At 38.3% G+C, this 18,643-nt stretch overlaps 1 protein-coding gene across 2 annotated transcripts in view; it reads left to right on the top strand.

Annotated features, from left to right (window-relative positions):
• Positions 1-18,643, top strand: part of RELN (reelin) — a 561,035-nt gene that overhangs the window by 500,521 nt on the left and 41,871 nt on the right. For both annotated transcript variants that reach the window (XM_045827532.1, XM_045827531.1), the window contains exons 47-48: positions 9,817-9,957; positions 11,259-11,436. In XM_045827532.1, coding sequence (XP_045683488.1) covers positions 9,817-9,957; positions 11,259-11,436 — 319 coding nt within the window. The remainder of the gene's footprint in view (positions 1-9,816; positions 9,958-11,258; positions 11,437-18,643) is intronic.

Below are 18,643 nucleotides of genomic sequence, written 5' to 3'. Positions count from 1 at the left end.
TATCTTTTACATATACCTACAATAATTTTGACTCTTTCAAATGATATTTGAAAAATAAGAACATTTATTTTCTCTTGCTATTGTATTGAAAATGTGCAGTACTTTATCATACTACCCTTAAAGCTCATATTGTACAATGATTTCAAAGTCAACACTGCCCTTTGTATAAGTCAACTAGATCCTTTGGATAATTCAGACAGAAATGTGTATGGATGGAGCTCAAGCCAGACCCACTTCTTATCATGCTCTTCCACATGCCAAAGATAAGAACAATGAGCCAGCCTCAGAGTACTTTTTCTCTGATGCAAATTAGCATATCTATACTATATCTGCTCTTATATTCACTTACTTTTTAAATGTGGTGTTTCCTTGTTTTGAGTTGAACTTACTGCCTCAACATCTGTGAAGTGTTGAGACATCGATGTTTATATTATCCACCAGGGCAGAATTGAGAATTTTAGTTTGTTGCTCTTCCCTATGAACAAACATGATCTGACAACTTAAAGCCATGTGCTAAATAAGATGTGACAATGTGCCAGTTGTAAGTCTGTCCACTCACTCACTTGCAACCACAAGCTAGGATCACAGTATTATTACAACAGTGACAAGTCAACTGAGGTTGGTGGTCCACAGATTAGTATCAAACCATTAGCCAAACCAAAATAGCCAGTAGTCATCATAGTGATTATTCAACCATTTAGTCATTCATTAAACAAATATTTTTGAAATGTTTAATTATGTGCTAGTTTCATGTGAGGGGCTGAACTTTTTCCTGCCTCAAGGAGCTTTTACTGCAGTGGGAGAGGGAAATCTCTGTTAATCACAAAGTAAATATAAAATTCAGCTGTGATGAGAGATGGAGGACAGTCGCATGATGCTAAGACATTATATGTCACAGGTAGGTTTACAATATTCAAGAAAGTCAAGGAATGCTTTCTTGAGAAAAGATCATTGAGATAAGATATGAAGGATGCATAAGAGTTAAGAAGGTGAAAAGAAAGGAGAAAAATGTTGTACACAAAGATAACGGCCTATAGTAAGAGGAAACAGGTATTTGAGATACTGGAAGATGGATGAGAGAGACAAAGAGAGAGAGTGGAGTGAGGTGTAAGATGGTGAGACCATGAAGATCACTGTAAGTTGCACTGAAGATTTGAGGATTTGTTATATGAACAATGAAAAGCCTACTAAAGTTCTTGGAAACCGGGAGCCATGATCGGATTTGTACTCAGAAAAGCTTATTCTAACTGGAAAATAAATTGGGGAGGCTAAGGGTATAAATGAGGAGACTCTTAACCCGCAGTAAGTGCTAGGAGCTTGGACTAAGGTGCAGCAGACATGAACAGAGTGGAGAAAATGAAGAATAATGGCAATAAAATTGACTGAGCTTAGTGATGAAATGGACATGGAAGGGTGAGGGAAAGGACATTGCTGAAGATGACTCCCTGGTTTCTGAACTGTGAAACTGAATGCATGCTACTGCTTTTCACAGGGAAGGGAACGGGAACACTGAGACTAAACACAAGATACATCATACTCTACTCCAAACACTGTTATATTAAAACCTAAATAAATTGGGATAGATGGAATCATGGCATGTTTTCCTCCCCATACACACTAGTTAAGTTAGATCTTCCTGAAAGGGAAAAAAAATGAACAGAAAGTGTTGTGCTTTAGCGGAGGGTTCCAGCTTTTCAGCACAGTAAGCTTTTATACACTTCATCTCATGTCCCTAAGCTTCAGTTTCCCTACCTAAAAGATGGAGATACTTTTTCCATAAGATAATTGAGTAAATGTCCATGGAAGTTTGGGGACATTGTAAACATTTACTAAAATTTAAATCATTTTAATATTTATAAGTTAACCATACAATCAAGTTTACTATCAGACTTAAACTTTAGTCAGATTTATGACGTCTTCCTAAATTAACTTAACCGGAGTGAGCCCATGGTAGTGGCAGGAAACTATATTAAGCTTCTGCTCAGTAGGAGGTTAGAATATGATTGAGGAAAATGAGAAGTATATCAAAGAAACAACTTAAAAATAATTCACAATGTATGTCATTTAGAGCTTCACTAAGGAATGGGCTAGAAATGCTATAGATGTTAAGAAATGGAAGGCAGTGTTACATAACAGAGTTGGAGAGGTTTTTGTGGAAAAAATGGGCCCTCAAAGGATGGCTAAGAATATGGTGGGTAAGGAGAAAAAATTTCTAAATAAGAGGAACACTGTGAACAGGGCACATGATCCTAGGTGGAGCTGATAGAAGCAGAGAGCTCATATCTAGAACTGTGGAAAGTTGTTAGTGGAGTTGGGTTAACTTATAGCAAGTTTGAAGCAAGGCAAAGGAGTTTAGACTTGCAGGAAGAATGAACTATGGTGGGTTTTTCAGCTGAGAATATTCTTCCAAGAAAAGAAATTGGGAGAACAGAGAGACTTGAGTAAGAGGAAAGTGGCAAAGGCATTGTGATAACGACTATACATGAAATAACAAGGGTCTGTGCTACAGCTACCATGGAGGGGATGAGGCAGATATTACAAGACATTTCAAAGAAAGAATTGATAAAACTCAGTAACAGTTTCTTCTCTACTACACACATTAATAAATGACTCTACAGTTTGAAACCTGAGAGAGTGGTGAGAAGTGAGAGGAGAGTTAAAGTTGATTCCAGGAGGGACAATATGGCAAATTTAATCAGTTGATGCTGAATTGAATACAATGGCTAGAATCACAAATGCAAAAATACAAATATCAATTTAACAGAGATACAAAGATTGGAAACAAGGAAAGATCAACTTTGGAGGCATGAGCATAAAGATGATATGCAATGCTATAAAATTGCATCAGCTCTCCACAGGAGAGCATTTAAAAAGAAAATAAAGGATCTCTAAATTTAATAGAATAAGTGGAAATAACTATTAAAGAAATTGAGAGGATGAAGTCAGAGAAGTAGAAGAAGAATCAGAATAACATGGTATCCAAAAGCCAAGGAAAAAGAGGCTGCCAAATAGGAAGAGGTGGTCATCAGTGACAAATGCCACAGAGAATCACAAAGAAAAATGTTTCACAATAAATTTACTAGATTTTTTAAGGAAATAGTGACCTTCAAAAGAACAGTGTTAATAAGATACTGAAAATAAATACAGCTTGTCCAGCCCCAGAGCCCATAGGCTTAACCACTATATTAGTACTATAAATGCTTATTGCTTGCCTAGAGATATGGTACTAGGAGACATAGGAAGGAAGAATGCTAGGAGCTCTTGTGAGCAGCTAAAAAGAAGATAGGAAGATGTCAAAATCAATTACATAGCCCTTAATCTGAACCTGCCTACTCTTCTTTACTAACCCCAGACTAAAAATAACAGGTGGCTCAAGTGGCATGGATTCTTGAAATGTCACCTGAGAACCAGGGTAAGTCAATGGAAGGGCAAGTAACTCAAATCCACCCAGAAAGGTAGAGGGGGGAGCTGTTACTGGAAGGCTCAGGTGTGACTTGGCTATTTTAAGCCACAGTTTGAACATGATCCATTCCCTTCTACTATCCCTAATGACCTAGCTGATACTCCAGTCTTTAAAGATCAACTACACTTTGGAAGCCAGGTGGTTTTAACCACAGCATGGAACACACTTAATGTTTGCAGGAAGTCTAAGGGAAAGGTGATAAGCACATGAAAGGGCAAGAAGATTGTAGAGCAATTGGGGTGGTAAGATGGGGATTTTTTTTTATCATAGCCATCCTAGAGGGTATGCAGTTGTGTCTCGTGGTTTTCATTTCAATTTCTCTAATAACTAATGATGTTGAACATCTTTTCATGCATTTATTGATCATTTATATATCTTCTTTGGAATATTCTCCACGTTTGTACAACAGAAAGAAATAGGATAATTGAGGATATTTTATGCCAAATATAAAGGCAATATCTTAGACAAGGCAAATATAGGACACATTTTGAAATGGGGCAGATATGGCAGAGCCTATAACTCAAAAACAGAGGGTCACAGGCTTCAGCCATGACATTGACTTGCAAAAGTCAAAATAAATAGACACATGTGTACACATAGCAGCAGTGCATGTAACCTTCTGTAGCTAAACAACTGTTCATATTTAGGAGTTGTGGTAGCTGTAGGATTTTCTGGAGAGATTGAGATGGAGTTTTGAGGGATTTGCTGAATGAGAATACAAAGTAATAATGAACCAAGAAATCATTGCCTTGCCTCAGTTTTGTGAGTGAATCTTGTTTGAGTGAAGGCACTGGGCCTCAACTTCTTCTTTGGTAGAGGGGAAGTGTTGGGCAATATTTTCTAAGTATCTTATGTATCTCTTTGAGAGGAAAGGAAATACCAAGGAATAGTGAAAGGTTAAAAAATATATGCATGGTTCCCTATCAAGGGCTTTTCTGCTGCTACTGCTGCTGATGATGATGCCGATGACAATGAGGACTTCATGGATAGATTCAGACTTGCAATGTGAATGTGCTTCAAAACCTTAAAAGGTGTAGAGGAAAGGTTTGGGGAAAGGAAAGATTCCCAAGGAGGGCAGTGGTAGAAACTACACTGTTTACAGGGACATTTTTAACTGCTTACAAATGGATGTTTAATTATTAAACAACACTTAGGAGCACTTGCTATGTGCTGTAGTTGGAGAGGAAATCATATAAATTCAGAAAAGAAGCAAGGGGAGACATTTCAAGGATATGAAATAAAGGAGGAATCTGTTCCGAGATCGTTTTCCTCCCAACTCCAAGAAGCAGCAGCTGATGGTGGCGTCATTATAAGGAAGCTTCAGGATAGATGATGATACCTGCCAAGGGACTTCAGATATCACAGGTCATGGAAAACATGACCTAATTAATTATCACAACACTCTTGTGAGGTGGGAAATAGCATTTTCCTAGGTTTACAGATGGGGAAGTGTCAGCACATAAACATAAGTGATATGGTTGGCCCCTTTACACAGTGAAGTTGTCACAGGGCTGGGAAGAAGATGTCCTGACATCTCAACCTCCAAACTTGATTTTTTTTTCCTAGCTGCATGGCTGGAGAACCGCTCGATTGTGATACAGCACAGTTGAGAGGTAGCCCGAGAGCCAGGACCCTTTCCAGCTAGACAACTCTGCTCTGTTCCTCAATGGTCTGCTCTCTGTGCTCTGAGGAGGTATCTTTGGTGTTTCAGCTCAGTCAAGGAGGAAGATACAGTCTTCAGTGGAAAGGCAAAATGTACTCCCAGACATTCATTTTTAATTTCTACTCCAATTCATCCTCTTAGTGAAAGTGTTTCCTTTTCTTATATAACAATATTGGGTAGCATATGTACTCATGTTTTATGGGTATACAATTACCAGGTATAGTTATCCCCAAGGATAAAAAATAATCACATTTGAGATGAGGCCTTAAAAATCATCTAATTCAACCTTCTTGTTATATATGTTAAATTAGTCACCATGAACATAGAATTACCAAGTATCAGAGCATAGGTCAGAGCCCTTATTTGAAAATGTCATGAGGGACTTCCGGCCAATATGGAGGCACAGGTAGATACACTTTGCCGCCTTGCAAAACCAAAAGAAGGACAACAACAAATTTTAAAACAAAAAATAACCAGAGCTGACAGAAATTGAACTATATGGAAGTCTGCCAACCAAGGAGTCAAAGAAAAAAACATTCATTTAGACCAGTAGGAGGGAGGACATGTCAGCTGGGGCAAAGAGGTCACATGGCAAAGCAGCAGCTGGAGGACCAGGCAATCCCACATTTGTGTGCAGATAAACCCATAGGAACAACTGGGCAGTGAGACATTCCACAAAACCCAGGGGTCCAGCAAGGGAAAAGAAAGTCTCAAAGCCTCCAGCTGTAAAAATCTGTGGGGGTTACAGCAGTGGAAGAAACTCCCAGCCTCACAGGAGAATTCACTGGAGAGACCCACAGGGTCCTAGAATATACACAAATCACTCACCCAGGAATCAGCACCAAAAGGGCCCAATTTGCTTGTGGGTAGTGAAAGAAGTGACTGAAAGCTGCCCCACAGCCAAGGAAGCAGCATTGTTCCTTCTCAGGCCCCTCCCCCACATACAGTGCCACAATGCAGCGACATGGGTTGCCCAACCCTGGGGAATGCCTTACAACATAACAGGCAGGTCAAGACAAAAAAAATATATAGCCCAAATGAAAGAATAGATCAAAATGTCACAGAAACAGCTAAGTGATGAGGAGGTAGCCAGCCTATCAGATGCAAAGTTCAAAACACTGGTAATCAAGATGCTCACAGAAATGGTTGAGTATGGTCACAAAATAGAGGAAAAAGTGAAGGCTATGCATAGCAAAATAAATAAAAATACACAGGGAACCGACAATGAAGGGAAGGAAACGGGACTCAAGTCAACAATTTGGAGCAGAAAGAAGAAATAAACATTCAATCAGAACAGAATGAAGAAACAAGAATTCAAAACAATGAGGAGAGGCTTAGGAACATCCAGGACAACTTTAAATGTTCCAACATCTGAAATATAGGGGTGCCAGAAGGAGAAGAGGAAGAGCAAGAAATCAAAAACTTATTTGAACAAATAATGAAGAAAAACTTCCTCAATCTGGCAAAAGAAATAGACTTCCAGGAAACCCAGGAAGCTCAGAGAGTCCCAGAGGTTGAACCCAAGGAAGCACACACCAAGGCACATCATAATCACATGACTCAAGATTAAAGAGGAGAGAATCTTAAAAGCAACAAAGGAAAAAGAGACAGTTACCTACAAAGGAGTTCCCATTAGGCTATCAGCTGATTTCTCAAAAGAAACCTTACACGCAAGAAGGGGCTGGAAAGAAGTATTCAAAGTCATGAAAGGCAAGGACCTGCATCCAAGATTACTCTATCCAGCAAAGCTATCATTTAGGATGGGAGGGCAGATCTAGTGCTTCCCAGATAAAGTCAAGTTAAAGGAGTTCAGCATCACCAAGCCATTATTATATGAAATGTTTAAGGGACTTATCTAAGGAAAAGAAGAGGATCAAAAACATGAACAGTAAAATGACAGCAAACTCACAGCTATCAACAACTGAACCTAAAAAAATAATTAAACAAATAACTGGAACAGGAACAGAATCACAGAAATGGAGATCACATGGAGGGTTATCAGCAGGGAGATGGAGAGGGGAGAATGGGGGAAAAGGTACAGGAAATAAGAAGCATACATGGTAGGCATGAAATAGACAGGGGGAGGTTAAGAATAGTATAGAAAATGGAGAAGCCAAAGAATTTATATGTATGATCCATGGACATGAACTAAGGTGGGGGAATGCTGGTGGGAGGAGGGGTGCAAGGCAGAGGGAATAAAGTGGAGAAAAAATGGGACAACTTTAATAGCATAATCAATAAAATATATTTTTAAAAAAGAAAATGTCATGGCTTGAAGTCTCCATAAAAGCTATCAACTCCAACAATGCATCTGGCTTTTAAATCTTCTGTACAGTCTCTCTGTTAAGTGGCTGCCCAGCTGTGATTAAACACAACCAATGCTTTGAAAGCCACCACCTGCTAGGCTGCCCGTGTCACCTCCCAATGGCAAAGAAGTCCTCCCTCCCCTTTAACATCAAGTCACTGTCCCCTCCACAATGACTGCAGCCCCTGCCCACCCATCTATAAGACATCTCTTATTTTATTCTTCCTGGTCACCTTTATTGCTGTTAAATTAACATTCTTTCAGTAAATGTTTTTGAAGCCCAATCTGTAGATGTCACCAGCAATAAAATGATAAATAAGGAGAATAATCTAATAAAAGAAATTACACATAAATAGGTACTTTTCATTCAAGGTGATATGACTTTGATGGAGCATGTATAAAACATTAGGGAAACAAGGAAATTTTATTACTTGCCCACTATCTATAAGCACTGAAGATACAAAACTTTATTCCCTGAAGGAATACAGAGATATTCCCTCCGCTTCAGAAGCTTATGGTCTAAAGAAACACAGAAGAAATATATAAGTTTGATTTATTATAAGAATCCAAATGATGATGTGCTATGGAAATATGATAGTCCATTATGTTATTCATAAGACATTGCTGAGCATAAACAGCCATAGCTATTAATAACCTTAGTCACTAAAAGTTAAGTGATCTGCAGAGCCACTGAATTGCACAACTCCAGGGGCCTTCTTCACATGATTTCCTGTGAGAATGGCAGCCCCTGGATACCAACCCCTGCACCGACTAAGTGCTGTGCACTGTGCACTGATGTATGATGTTGAACAAAAGAGATTAACCCTGCTCCCTTAAAATTTACCCTTCTGAGGACCAGGCAGACATTTAAGAAATACATATGCAAATACATATATGACTATTGTTGTGCTCAATACTATACAAGGAAAAGAAAAGTTTGCTAGGAAGAAATTTTGAAAGGGATCAGAAAGAAAATTTCTCTATGAGTATCTTGCATTTCCTCTCAGACCTAAGGGACACACAGGATTAATTAGGCTGACTGAGGAAAACTGTACAAGCAGAAGGTTTGTGAGCTTTGGGAACAGAGAGAAGGGGCAGTGCTCCAGAAGTGAGTAGCCAGGTTGAGGGACTAGAGCAAGGGGCCCACCTCATGAAGAGCTTCATGGGTCAAGAAGTTTGGGGTTGAAGTTATATGCAGTAGTGCGTGTTAGGAGGGAATTAGGTAGACATGTCTCTACTGGGAGTAACACAAAGGCTGGTGAGCAAGAGGGATTGTGGAGAAATCTGTCAGTGTACAGTAAAAATATCTACCTGAACTGTTTCTTTCAGTGTGAAGATTTTAATTTTGATCTGTTTCTTCCCTATTTTCTAGAGTTAATAAAAATATTTTCAATTAGAAAGTATGAAAATCTTCCTGTTGTATGGTCTTTTGCCCTGCCTTGAGAAACAGATCTATCTCAGTCAAGTATTTAACCTGTTAATGACAAACATGTATGAGTCCACAAAACAAAACTGATTCTGGCTGATTATTTCCTCTATGGGTCTTGAATATTAAAACTTGCTTGAGCCTGGGGCATTTTTTGGATTTTACTGCCATCTAGTGTCTCTGAAAACATAAGTTTATTTGTATTTCTAAACAAGACACTCCCTGAAACTGTACAACTGAGCAAATACATTTCTGCTTCTGGAATGCAAGAATGTCTGTTCAGGTTTTATTTATATTGCACTTAAGCTGATCTAAAATAAGTGTACTCTTATTTATAACTCCCTCTCTTATATCTGTCCAATTATCTAGGGTTTCACTGATTCTTCTGATTTGCATTCCTACTATCTTTTTAAGGCTTTCATTGTGAAAAGTCCTCACAAATGCCACGTGAGGTAGACCAGCATATCCATTGCACAAAAGTGTCTGGCTTAGGGAGCAAGTAGGAGTTGAAATCTAACCTATGTCCTCCTTCCAAGTCAAATGCAGAGGAGCTGTGCCTGCTCCAGGACCAGCATCTTCTCCTAATTTGCAAATATAAGTTAGCATCAGCCCCCTAGTCACTCCACAGTGGTCCCCTCACAAAATTTAGTGCTAACTGTTCTCCTGAAGCTACTGGTTTTAGGATTAGTTTTAGTTTGAGTTTAAGGCTGTTTTTACAAGGCTCAGAAAGATCATTGGCCCAAAATACATTCTCAAGCTACTTGTATTCAGTTAGGTTTGCTTTTGTTCATCAAAGTTCTGCAGATAATATTGCAGTAATGAATGCTCTTTTCAGAATATAAGTGGGGATGTCCATGCATTTGTGTTAACACTCCTCTATGCACTTCACTTGCTCAAACATACCAGAACACCTCTTCTTTTTCACCACATCCTTTATTGTAATTCTCTTTTTTTACAAGGTCCCAAGCCACTCGTTTCCGTTGGCATCAACCAGCTCCTTTTGACAAGCAGCAGACATGGGCGATAGATAATGTCTATATTGGAGATGGCTGTGTAGACATGTGCAGTGGCCATGGAAGGTGCACGCAAGGGAACTGTGTGTGAGTAGACTTGTTTCTTCCTTCTGCAGAAAGTTCCTGATACACATTTCAACCAGCAGATTTTTCTAAAACTGGTTTATTAATCATTTCCAAGCTATCTTAGATTATACATTTTTCCTCAAATCTGATATTGAGCTAACTATGGAATTTATGGCTATTATAGCTTCATCCTTGCTTGGAGATTAGGAACTGAACAATGGCCATCTTGTCAAGAGAAGGCTGAATTATAATTAACTGTATTTTATTTCCTTCTGTGTTTCTACAATATACCAGAACCCTGAAAAAGACATTAGAAGAGAGAGGTTCAGGAGTGTAGTATGTTCTGACAAAAAATAATACATTATAAGTATTTTCCTCACATAGGTCTAAATATACTCGTATGTAATGATATACATTCTTGTGGTTTAATTGATATCCCCCTGTTGTTTGCATAAGAAAGTATATAACCAGATGGAAACAATAAAGCTTTTTGCAGCAAAAAGAAAAAGAAAGTATATAAATACCTGATCATTTACCAGGCATATTTGATGGAGAAGCCTAGTATTTTACTTTTAGAGATCCTTGGCATCTTTGGAAGGATCTAAATAAGGTGTGTGTCACTGTGTGTGTGTTGTGTACTACAGGTCTCTTGCTTTATTTTCAAAGATTATGCTGTTCAGTGAGGTGATATAAATGAAGATGCTGAGAGAGAATTCATAGCCCCTTCTCTACTAATCTTTACACACTTGGGAAGTCCTTCTTTTGTTCAATGACTCTACCCCATGTCCAGAATGATCTCTGAGACTCTAGAGCCTCCCAGTTCTGTGTTCATATATTTGCTCCCACATCCAACAAAGAAGTCAGTCCTTTGGTCAGAGATGGTAGATGCTATCCAAAGTACCTTGTGCTATTTTGAACATGGCTTCTTGGATTCCCAACGGGACCAAAGGCTCTATTAAACAGACCAATTCTGTAAGTTATTAGGGCCTACCAGTTTAGTTTGGCAGCTGCAATTGTTTATCACCCGTCCAGAGCTGTGTGATATAGAGACAGGGCTTCAGGAAATTTCTTAAATTTGCTTCCTTCTCTCCCCATTTAAGTCCACATCACTACTTTCAGAAAGTCCAGAGGCATTTAGCTCACAGTTTATTTTTAACCTAAAGCCCTCTTAAGGAGAACAGGTGAATTCTGGAAAGCTCTGTGAAGATGAGTCACCTGTCATCATCATGGACTAGGAAAAAATTTGGCTTCACTGATTAAAGAACCCACGTGAGGGGGCTTTGTCTGATGTTGACTTTTTGTTTCTCTTTCTCCATACCTAGCTGTGATGAGCAGTGGGGTGGCCTGTACTGTGATGAGCCTGAGACCTCCCTTCCAACTCAGCTCAAAGACAACTTCAATCGAGCCCCATCCAACCAGAACTGGCTTACCGTGAATGGAGGAAAATTAAGTACTGTGTGTGGAGCTGTGGCTTCAGGAATGGCTCTCCATTTCAGCGGGGTGAGTGTTTGGCTACTGGTTACTCATTTCTGCATCCTCTGAGTTTTCCCCAAATGGCTGAGTCTCCTTTGAAGTTTAATTGGCAGATCAAGATGCAGAGTTATGCATTCTAAACACACAACCCAGATCTGAACTTGCAACTTTATATATGTCAGAAAACACTAATTATATGCCTCATTTTCCTATCACAAATCAGTTGAGAAAATTTAATTATGCAGGGTAGTGCCTGCACAATGCATATTTAAGTACACATTTTTAGGACATAAATGAATTTTCATCCTGGGAGAGAGTGCTTCTGCACAATGTGTAAGAGTCTTCCATCTTGATGGTGCTGTAATTGAAAACTGTTGAGCTTGCAACAGATTTTGGATTTACAAAACCAAAATCTGAAAAATGAGCTTCACTGTTTCCTGAATTAATAACAATTAATCCTTTGTGTAAATTACCCAAGAAAGAATAATTCTCAGTAATTACTAGATATTTATATTTATAGCAAATTATTTTGTGAATGACAGCAGCAATGTTAGAAATTTTTTCAGAAAATTATACTCATCCTATATTGCTGCCAAAGATGACTTGTTTAAAAATAGTATTTCTCCAATACCATAATTAAATACCCTTCATAGGCAATTTAATTTTTAAAAAATTATAAATTCACTGTCAGCTCTTTATTTCTCTATCATGTCCCACCTTAATGTTTCACATTCGTGCCAATGAAGTATATTATTTATATCCAGTGTTTTAGGCCCAAAGAGTAACAAGAGAACATACAATGTATAAAATTTTTTTTTATTTTATTTTAATCATTGTTCAAATACAGTTTTCTCCTTTTTACTCCCAATCCAGGCCCCCTCCCACCCCTCCCCACTTCCCTCCCATTACATGCTCCCCTTAGTTTTTGACCATGTGTCCTTTAAGTTTGTTCCTGTGAACCCTTACCACTGTCCCCTGAGATTCCCTCTACTCTCTTCTGTGGGCACTGTCAGCATGACCTCTATTTCACTGTCTTTGGTTATATTTTGCTTGTTTCTTTTTTTTGTTGTTTAGGTTCCTGTTAAAGGTGAGATCATATGGTATTTGTCTTTCACTGCCTGGCTTGTTTCGCTTAGCATAATGTTTTCCAGCTCCATCCACGCTGTTGCAAAGGGTAGGAGCTCCTTCTTTCTTTCTGCTGCATAGAATTCCATTCTGTAAATGTACCACAGTTTTTTGATCCATTCATTTACTGATGGGCATCTTGGTTGCTTCCAGCATCTAGCTATTGTAAATTGTGCTGCTATGAACATTGGGAAGCATAGGTTCTTTTGGATTGGTGTTTTAGTATTCTTAGAATAGAGTCCCAGCAGTGGAATTGCTGGGTCAAAAGGCAGATCCATTTTTAGTTTTCTGAGGAAGTTCCATACTGCTTTCCATAGTGGTTGTACCAGTCTGCAGTCCCAAAAACAGTGCAGTAGGGATCCCTTTTCTCCACAACCTCTCCAACACTTGTTGTATGTTGCTTTGTTTATGATGGCCATTCTGACTGGTGTGAAGTGGTATCTCATTGTGGTTTTAATTTGCATCTCTCTGATAGCTAGCGATATTGAACATCGTTTCATGTGTCTTTGGATTTCCTGTATGTCCTCCTTGGAGGAGTGTCTGTTCGAGTCCTTTGCCCACTTTTTAATTGGAGTCCTTGTCTTCTTAGAGTGCAGTCTTGTAAGTTCTTTATATATTTTGGAGATTAAACCCTTGTCTGAGGTATCATTGGCAAATATGTTTTCCCATACTGTTGGTTCTCTTTTAATTTTGATATTGTTTTCTTTAGCTGTGCAGAAGCTTTTCATTTTGATGAGGTCCCATTTGTTTATTCTTTCCTTTATGTCCCTTGGCTCTAGGGGACACATCAGTAAAAAAGTTTCTTCGTGAAATATCTGAGATTTTCCTCCCTACGTTCTCCTCTATGACTTTAATGGTGTCACGTTTTATATTTAAGTCTTTTATTCACCTTGAATTTATTTTTGTATATGGTGTAAGTTGGTGCTCAAGTTTCATTTTTTTTGCACGTGGCTGTCCAGTTCTCCCAACACCATTTGTTGAAGAGGCTATTTTTACTCCATTTTATGTTGCTGCCTCCTTTGTCAAATATTAATTGACCATAGACACTTGGGTTTATTTCTGGGTTCTCTGTTCTGTTCCATTGGTCTATGTGCCTGTTTTTATGCCAGTACCAGGCTGTTTTTATTACAGTGGCCTTGTAGTATAGTTTAGGGTCGGGTATTGTGATCCCTCCTACTTTACTCTTCTTTCTCAAAATTGCAGCAGCTATTCAGGGTCATTTATAATTCCATATAAATTTTTCAAGTGTTTGTTCTCTGTCTGTGGAATATGCCATTGGTACTTTAATAGGAATTGCATTGAATGTGTAAATTGCTTTGGGTAGTATGGACATTTTGATGATATTAATTCTTCCAATCCATGAACACGGTATATGTTTCCATTTGTTTGTGTCTTCCTTGATTTCTTTCCTGAGTGTTATATAGTTTTCTGAATACAGGTCTTTTACCTCTTTGGTTAGGTTTATTCCTAGATATTTTATTTTTTCTTTTTGCTATTTCAAATGGGATTTTTTTCCCTTGATCTCTGCTTCTGCTGTTTCATTGTTGGTGTACAGAAATGCCTTTGATTTCTGGATATTGACTTTGTATCCCACTGTTTTGCCAAATTCATTTATTAGGTCAAGCAGTTTTTTGGTAGGGTCTATAGGATTTTCTATGTATACTATCATGTCATCTGCAAACAGTGACAGTTTTGTTTCCTCCTTTCCGATTTGAATGCCTTTTATTTCTTTTTCTTGTCTGATTGCTGTGGCTAAAACTTCCAGTATTATATTGAACAGAAGTGGTGAAAGTGGACAGTCTTGCCTTGTTCCTGATCTTAGTGGAAAAGATTTTAATTTTTGCCCATTGAGTATGATGCTGGCTGTAGGTCTCTCATATATGGCCTTTATTATGTCGAAGAATGTTCCCTCTATTCCCACTTTGCCAAGTGTTTTTATCATGAATGGGTGCTGTACCTTATCAAATGCTTTTTCTGCATCAATTGATAGAATCATGTGGTTTTTGTCTTTGCTTTTGTTTATGTGATGTATTACATTTACTGATTTGCGAATATTGAACCATCCTTGCATCCCTGGAATGAATCCCACTTGGTCATGGTGTATGATCTTTTTAATGTATTGTTGAATGCGGTTTGCCAGTATTTTGTTGAGGATTTTAGCATCAATGTTCATCAGTGATATTGGCCTGAAGTTTTCTTTCTTTGTTGTGTCTTTATCTGGTTTTGGAATTAGGATGATGTTGGCCTCATAAAAAGAGTTTGGGAGACTCCCATCTTCTTGGATTTTTTGGAATAGTCTGTGAAGGATAGGGGTTAGCTCTTCCTTAAATGCTTTGTAGAATTCTCCTGTGAGACCATCTGGTCCAAGGCTTTTGTGTGTTGGGTGTTTTTTTATTATTGCTTCAATTTCTTTTGTTGTTATTGGTTTGCTCAGGCTTTCGGCTTCTTTTTCATTGAGTTTTGGAAGATTATATTTTTCTAGAAAGTTGTCCATTTCACCTAGGTTTTCAAATTTCTTGGCATACAGCTCTTTGTAGTAATTTCTTACAATCCTTTGTATTTCTGTGGTATCTGTTGTAATCTCTCCTCTTTCATTTCTGATTGTGTTTATTTGGGTCTTCTCTCTTTTTTTCTTCATGATCTGCTTAAGGGCTTGTCGATTTTCTTTATCTTTTCAAAGAACTAGCTCTTGGATTCATTGATCCTTAGAATTGTGCTTTTAGTTTCTATGTCATTTAATTCTGCTCTGATCTTGATTATTTCCTTCCTTCTGCTTGCTCTGGGCTGTCTTTGTTGTTGTTCCTTGAGTTCTTATAGGGGTAGGGTTAGGTTGTTTGTTTGAAATGTTTCTATCTTTTTTAGCTAGGCCTGTATTGCTATGAACTTCCCTCTCAGGACTGCCTTGGCTGTGTCCCATAAGTTTGAGGTTGTTGTGAGTTCGTTTTCATTTGTTTCCAGAAACCTTTTGATTTCTTCCTTAATATCATTCTTGACCCATTCATTGTTTAATAGCATGCTATTTAATCTCCATGATTTTGAGTGTTTTTGGTTTTTTTCCTTAGGGTTGGTTTCTAGCTTCAGTCCCTTGTGGTCTGAGAAAAATGGTTGGTATGATTTCAATTTTCTTGAAATTGTTGAGGTTTGTTTTGTGTCCTGTCATGTGGTCTATCTTTGAAAATGTTCCGTGTACATTTGAAAAGAATGCATATTTAGCTTCTTTTGGATGGAGGGCTCGGTATATATCAGTAAAGTCCATTTCCTCAAGGGTATTGTTCAATGCCACAATATCTTTGTTGATATTTTTGTTTGGAAGATCTGTCCATTTTTGATAGTGGGGTGTTAAAATCTCCCACTATAATTGTGTTGCTGTCCATATCTTTCTTGAAGTCCTCTAAGCTTTTCTTTATGGATTTCAGTGCTCCTATGTTGGGTGCATATATATTTACAATATTTATGTCTTCTTGATGGATTCTTCCCTTGAGTATTATGAAGTGACCTTCTGGGTCTCTCTTTATGGACCTTTTTTGGAAGTCTATTTTGTCTGATATGAGTATTGCTACCCCGGCTTTTTTTTTCCTGTCCATTTGCTTGGAAGATTTGTTTCCAGCCCATCACATTCAGCCTGTGTAGGTCTTTTTATCCTGAGGTGGGTCTCTTGTAGACAGCAGATATGTGGGTCATTTTTTCTTATCCATTCAGCTATTCTGTGTCTTTTGATTGGAGCATTTAATCCATTTACGTTTAAGGTTATTATTGATAGGTACTTATTCATTGTCTTTTATATACTTGTGTTCCTCTCTCTCTCTCTCTCTCTCTCTCTCTCTCTCTCTCTCTCTCTCTCTTTCTTCTCTCCTCCTTAAAGCAGTCCTTTTAGAATCTCTTGCAGAGCTGGTTTGGTGGAGGTGTATTTTTTTAGACTTCTTTTGTCTGGGAAGCTTCTTATTTGGCCTTCTATCTTGATCGAGAGCCTTGCTGGATATAGCAGCCTTCATTGCAGACCTCTGGTTCTCATTACCTGGAGTATTTCTTGCCATTCTCTTCTGGCTTGAAGTGTTTCCATTGAGAAGTCAGCTGTTAGCCTTATTGGGGCTCCCTTGTATGTTACTTCCTGTTTCTCCCTTGCTGCCTTTAAGATTCTCTCTTTGTCTTGAAATTTTGCCATTTTGATTATGATATGTCTTGAGGTGGGCCTCTTTGGGTTCCTCTTGATTGGGACTCTCTGTGTTTCCTGGATTTGTGTGACTTTTTCTCTCATCAAATTAGGGAAGTTCTCCTTCATTACTTGCTCAACTAGGTTTTCAATCCCTTGCTCTTCTTCTTCTCCTTCTGGTATCCCTATTATACGGATATTATCACGTTTCATATTGTCTTGCATTTCTCTTAATCCCTCTTCATTCTTTCTGTGCCTCTTTTCCTTTTCTTGCTCTTTCTGGATGTTGTTTTCTACTTTGTCCTCCAGCTCGCTAATCCGATCTTCTGCTTCATCGATCCTGCTTTTCATTCCTTCTACTGTGTTCTTCAGTTCAGAAATTGTATTCTTCATTTCCTCTTGACCTTTGTTGAGAGTTTCTATTTCCTTTTTCATGTTTATATAGTTTGCAGTGAGATTGATGTAGTTTCCCTCTAATTTCTGATAGCTCATTGTGAGTTCATTGAACTTCCTGATAATCATTGTTTTGAACTCACTATCTGATAGTTGAGTTGCCTCCATTTCATTTAGCATTTTTCCTGAGGCTTCCTCATTTCCTTTCAATTTTGGGTTGTTTCTTCGTTTTCTCATTGTTCATGGGTTTCTTCTTGTTTCTTAAATTGATCTGTTCTGATTCCCTGTAATTATGGTGTGAACTTCTGTGGTAGAATATTTTTGAGATTCAGTAGTGCAATCTCCTTCGTGTATCCTGGTGTTCACAGCTTCCCCCTACTCTTTTTTGTGATCAGTTGGAGGAGTAAGGCGAAATGGTTTAAGACAGCAAGACAATGTACTATGATATTTACATTAGCATCCAGTAGAGAAGAGATGGGTTATCCTTTGGCTCCTTATAGTGTTAACCGTGATCCTCCACCCCACTATCCACGTTTTAGAAAGGATGGAAAGAGGGTAAGACTCTTACTGGGGACAAGAGGATTGTTAGTTGGATCTAGAAAGCTGTGAGGCTGTGGGAGGTCAGATTCTAAGGTAGGGTTGGATTAAAGATTAGTATATAGGAGTAGTGTGTAAAAGAATAGAGACAACCCCCACAATAGTATAGTTCAGAAAATTGCAAAGTGGGCTGAGATCAGGTAGGGGTATTGAGTAGTATTTACAATTGTATGGACTAGGCCTTATTAACAGTAATAGTAAAGTGACAGTCTTGTGGCAGAATCGATGAGATCTAGATAACAAGAATAAAGAGTATAGAACCATGAGAGGTGTATTAATGGAACACAGATGAAGGATAGTAAATTATCAATACATTGTGACTGAGATACCAGGGTGAACCTATCAAATGACAGTATAACCAGCCAAGCAAAGAAGATTATACAGAAAGAAAAAGAATACCGAAATATTATTAAAATAAAAAATGTTGGAAAAGTGAGAAAAAGATAATACAAATTTACAGTAACTTGCAAGATTTAAAAAAAAGTAAAGAAAAGCAGAAGATGGAGTGCAGGAGAGATAAATTTGGAGTGGAATGAATAATATTAGGATGAATGGAAGAGAAACATAAGGGATTGGGAGGTATAAATATAATAAGAATTGAAGAATAAAATGTCACATAAAACACAAGATAAAATCAATCAACCAACAACAACCACAAAAATTTTAAAAACCTCTTGTTGGTTTCTAACTGGCCAGACCAGTTTTTCTGATCTTGCTGGCTTCAGCTGGCTGAGGGACCTTTGAAATGCTTCTCTCTCTTCCCAGCCAGATCTCAGCCAGTCTGTCAGGTACCCTGGGGGCTTTTGAGAACACTTGCTCTCTGGAGCTCACTGCCTTGTTCTTCCGGACTCCGGGGTCCTGCAGGGTTCCAGCTCTATGATCTCAGGAGACACCCACGACATTTTGGGATTCACTGCACCCTCCCTGGGAATCGTACCGCACCCCTCCACCAAACTTTTGAGATTCGGG

This window comes from Phyllostomus hastatus, unplaced genomic scaffold, assembly GCF_019186645.2.
Source record: "Phyllostomus hastatus isolate PE091 unplaced genomic scaffold, TTU_PhHast_1.1 phas_scaffold_78, whole genome shotgun sequence".
Lineage (NCBI taxonomy): Eukaryota > Metazoa > Chordata > Mammalia > Chiroptera > Phyllostomidae > Phyllostomus > Phyllostomus hastatus.
This window is presented reverse-complemented; position numbering and strand designations above follow the sequence as displayed.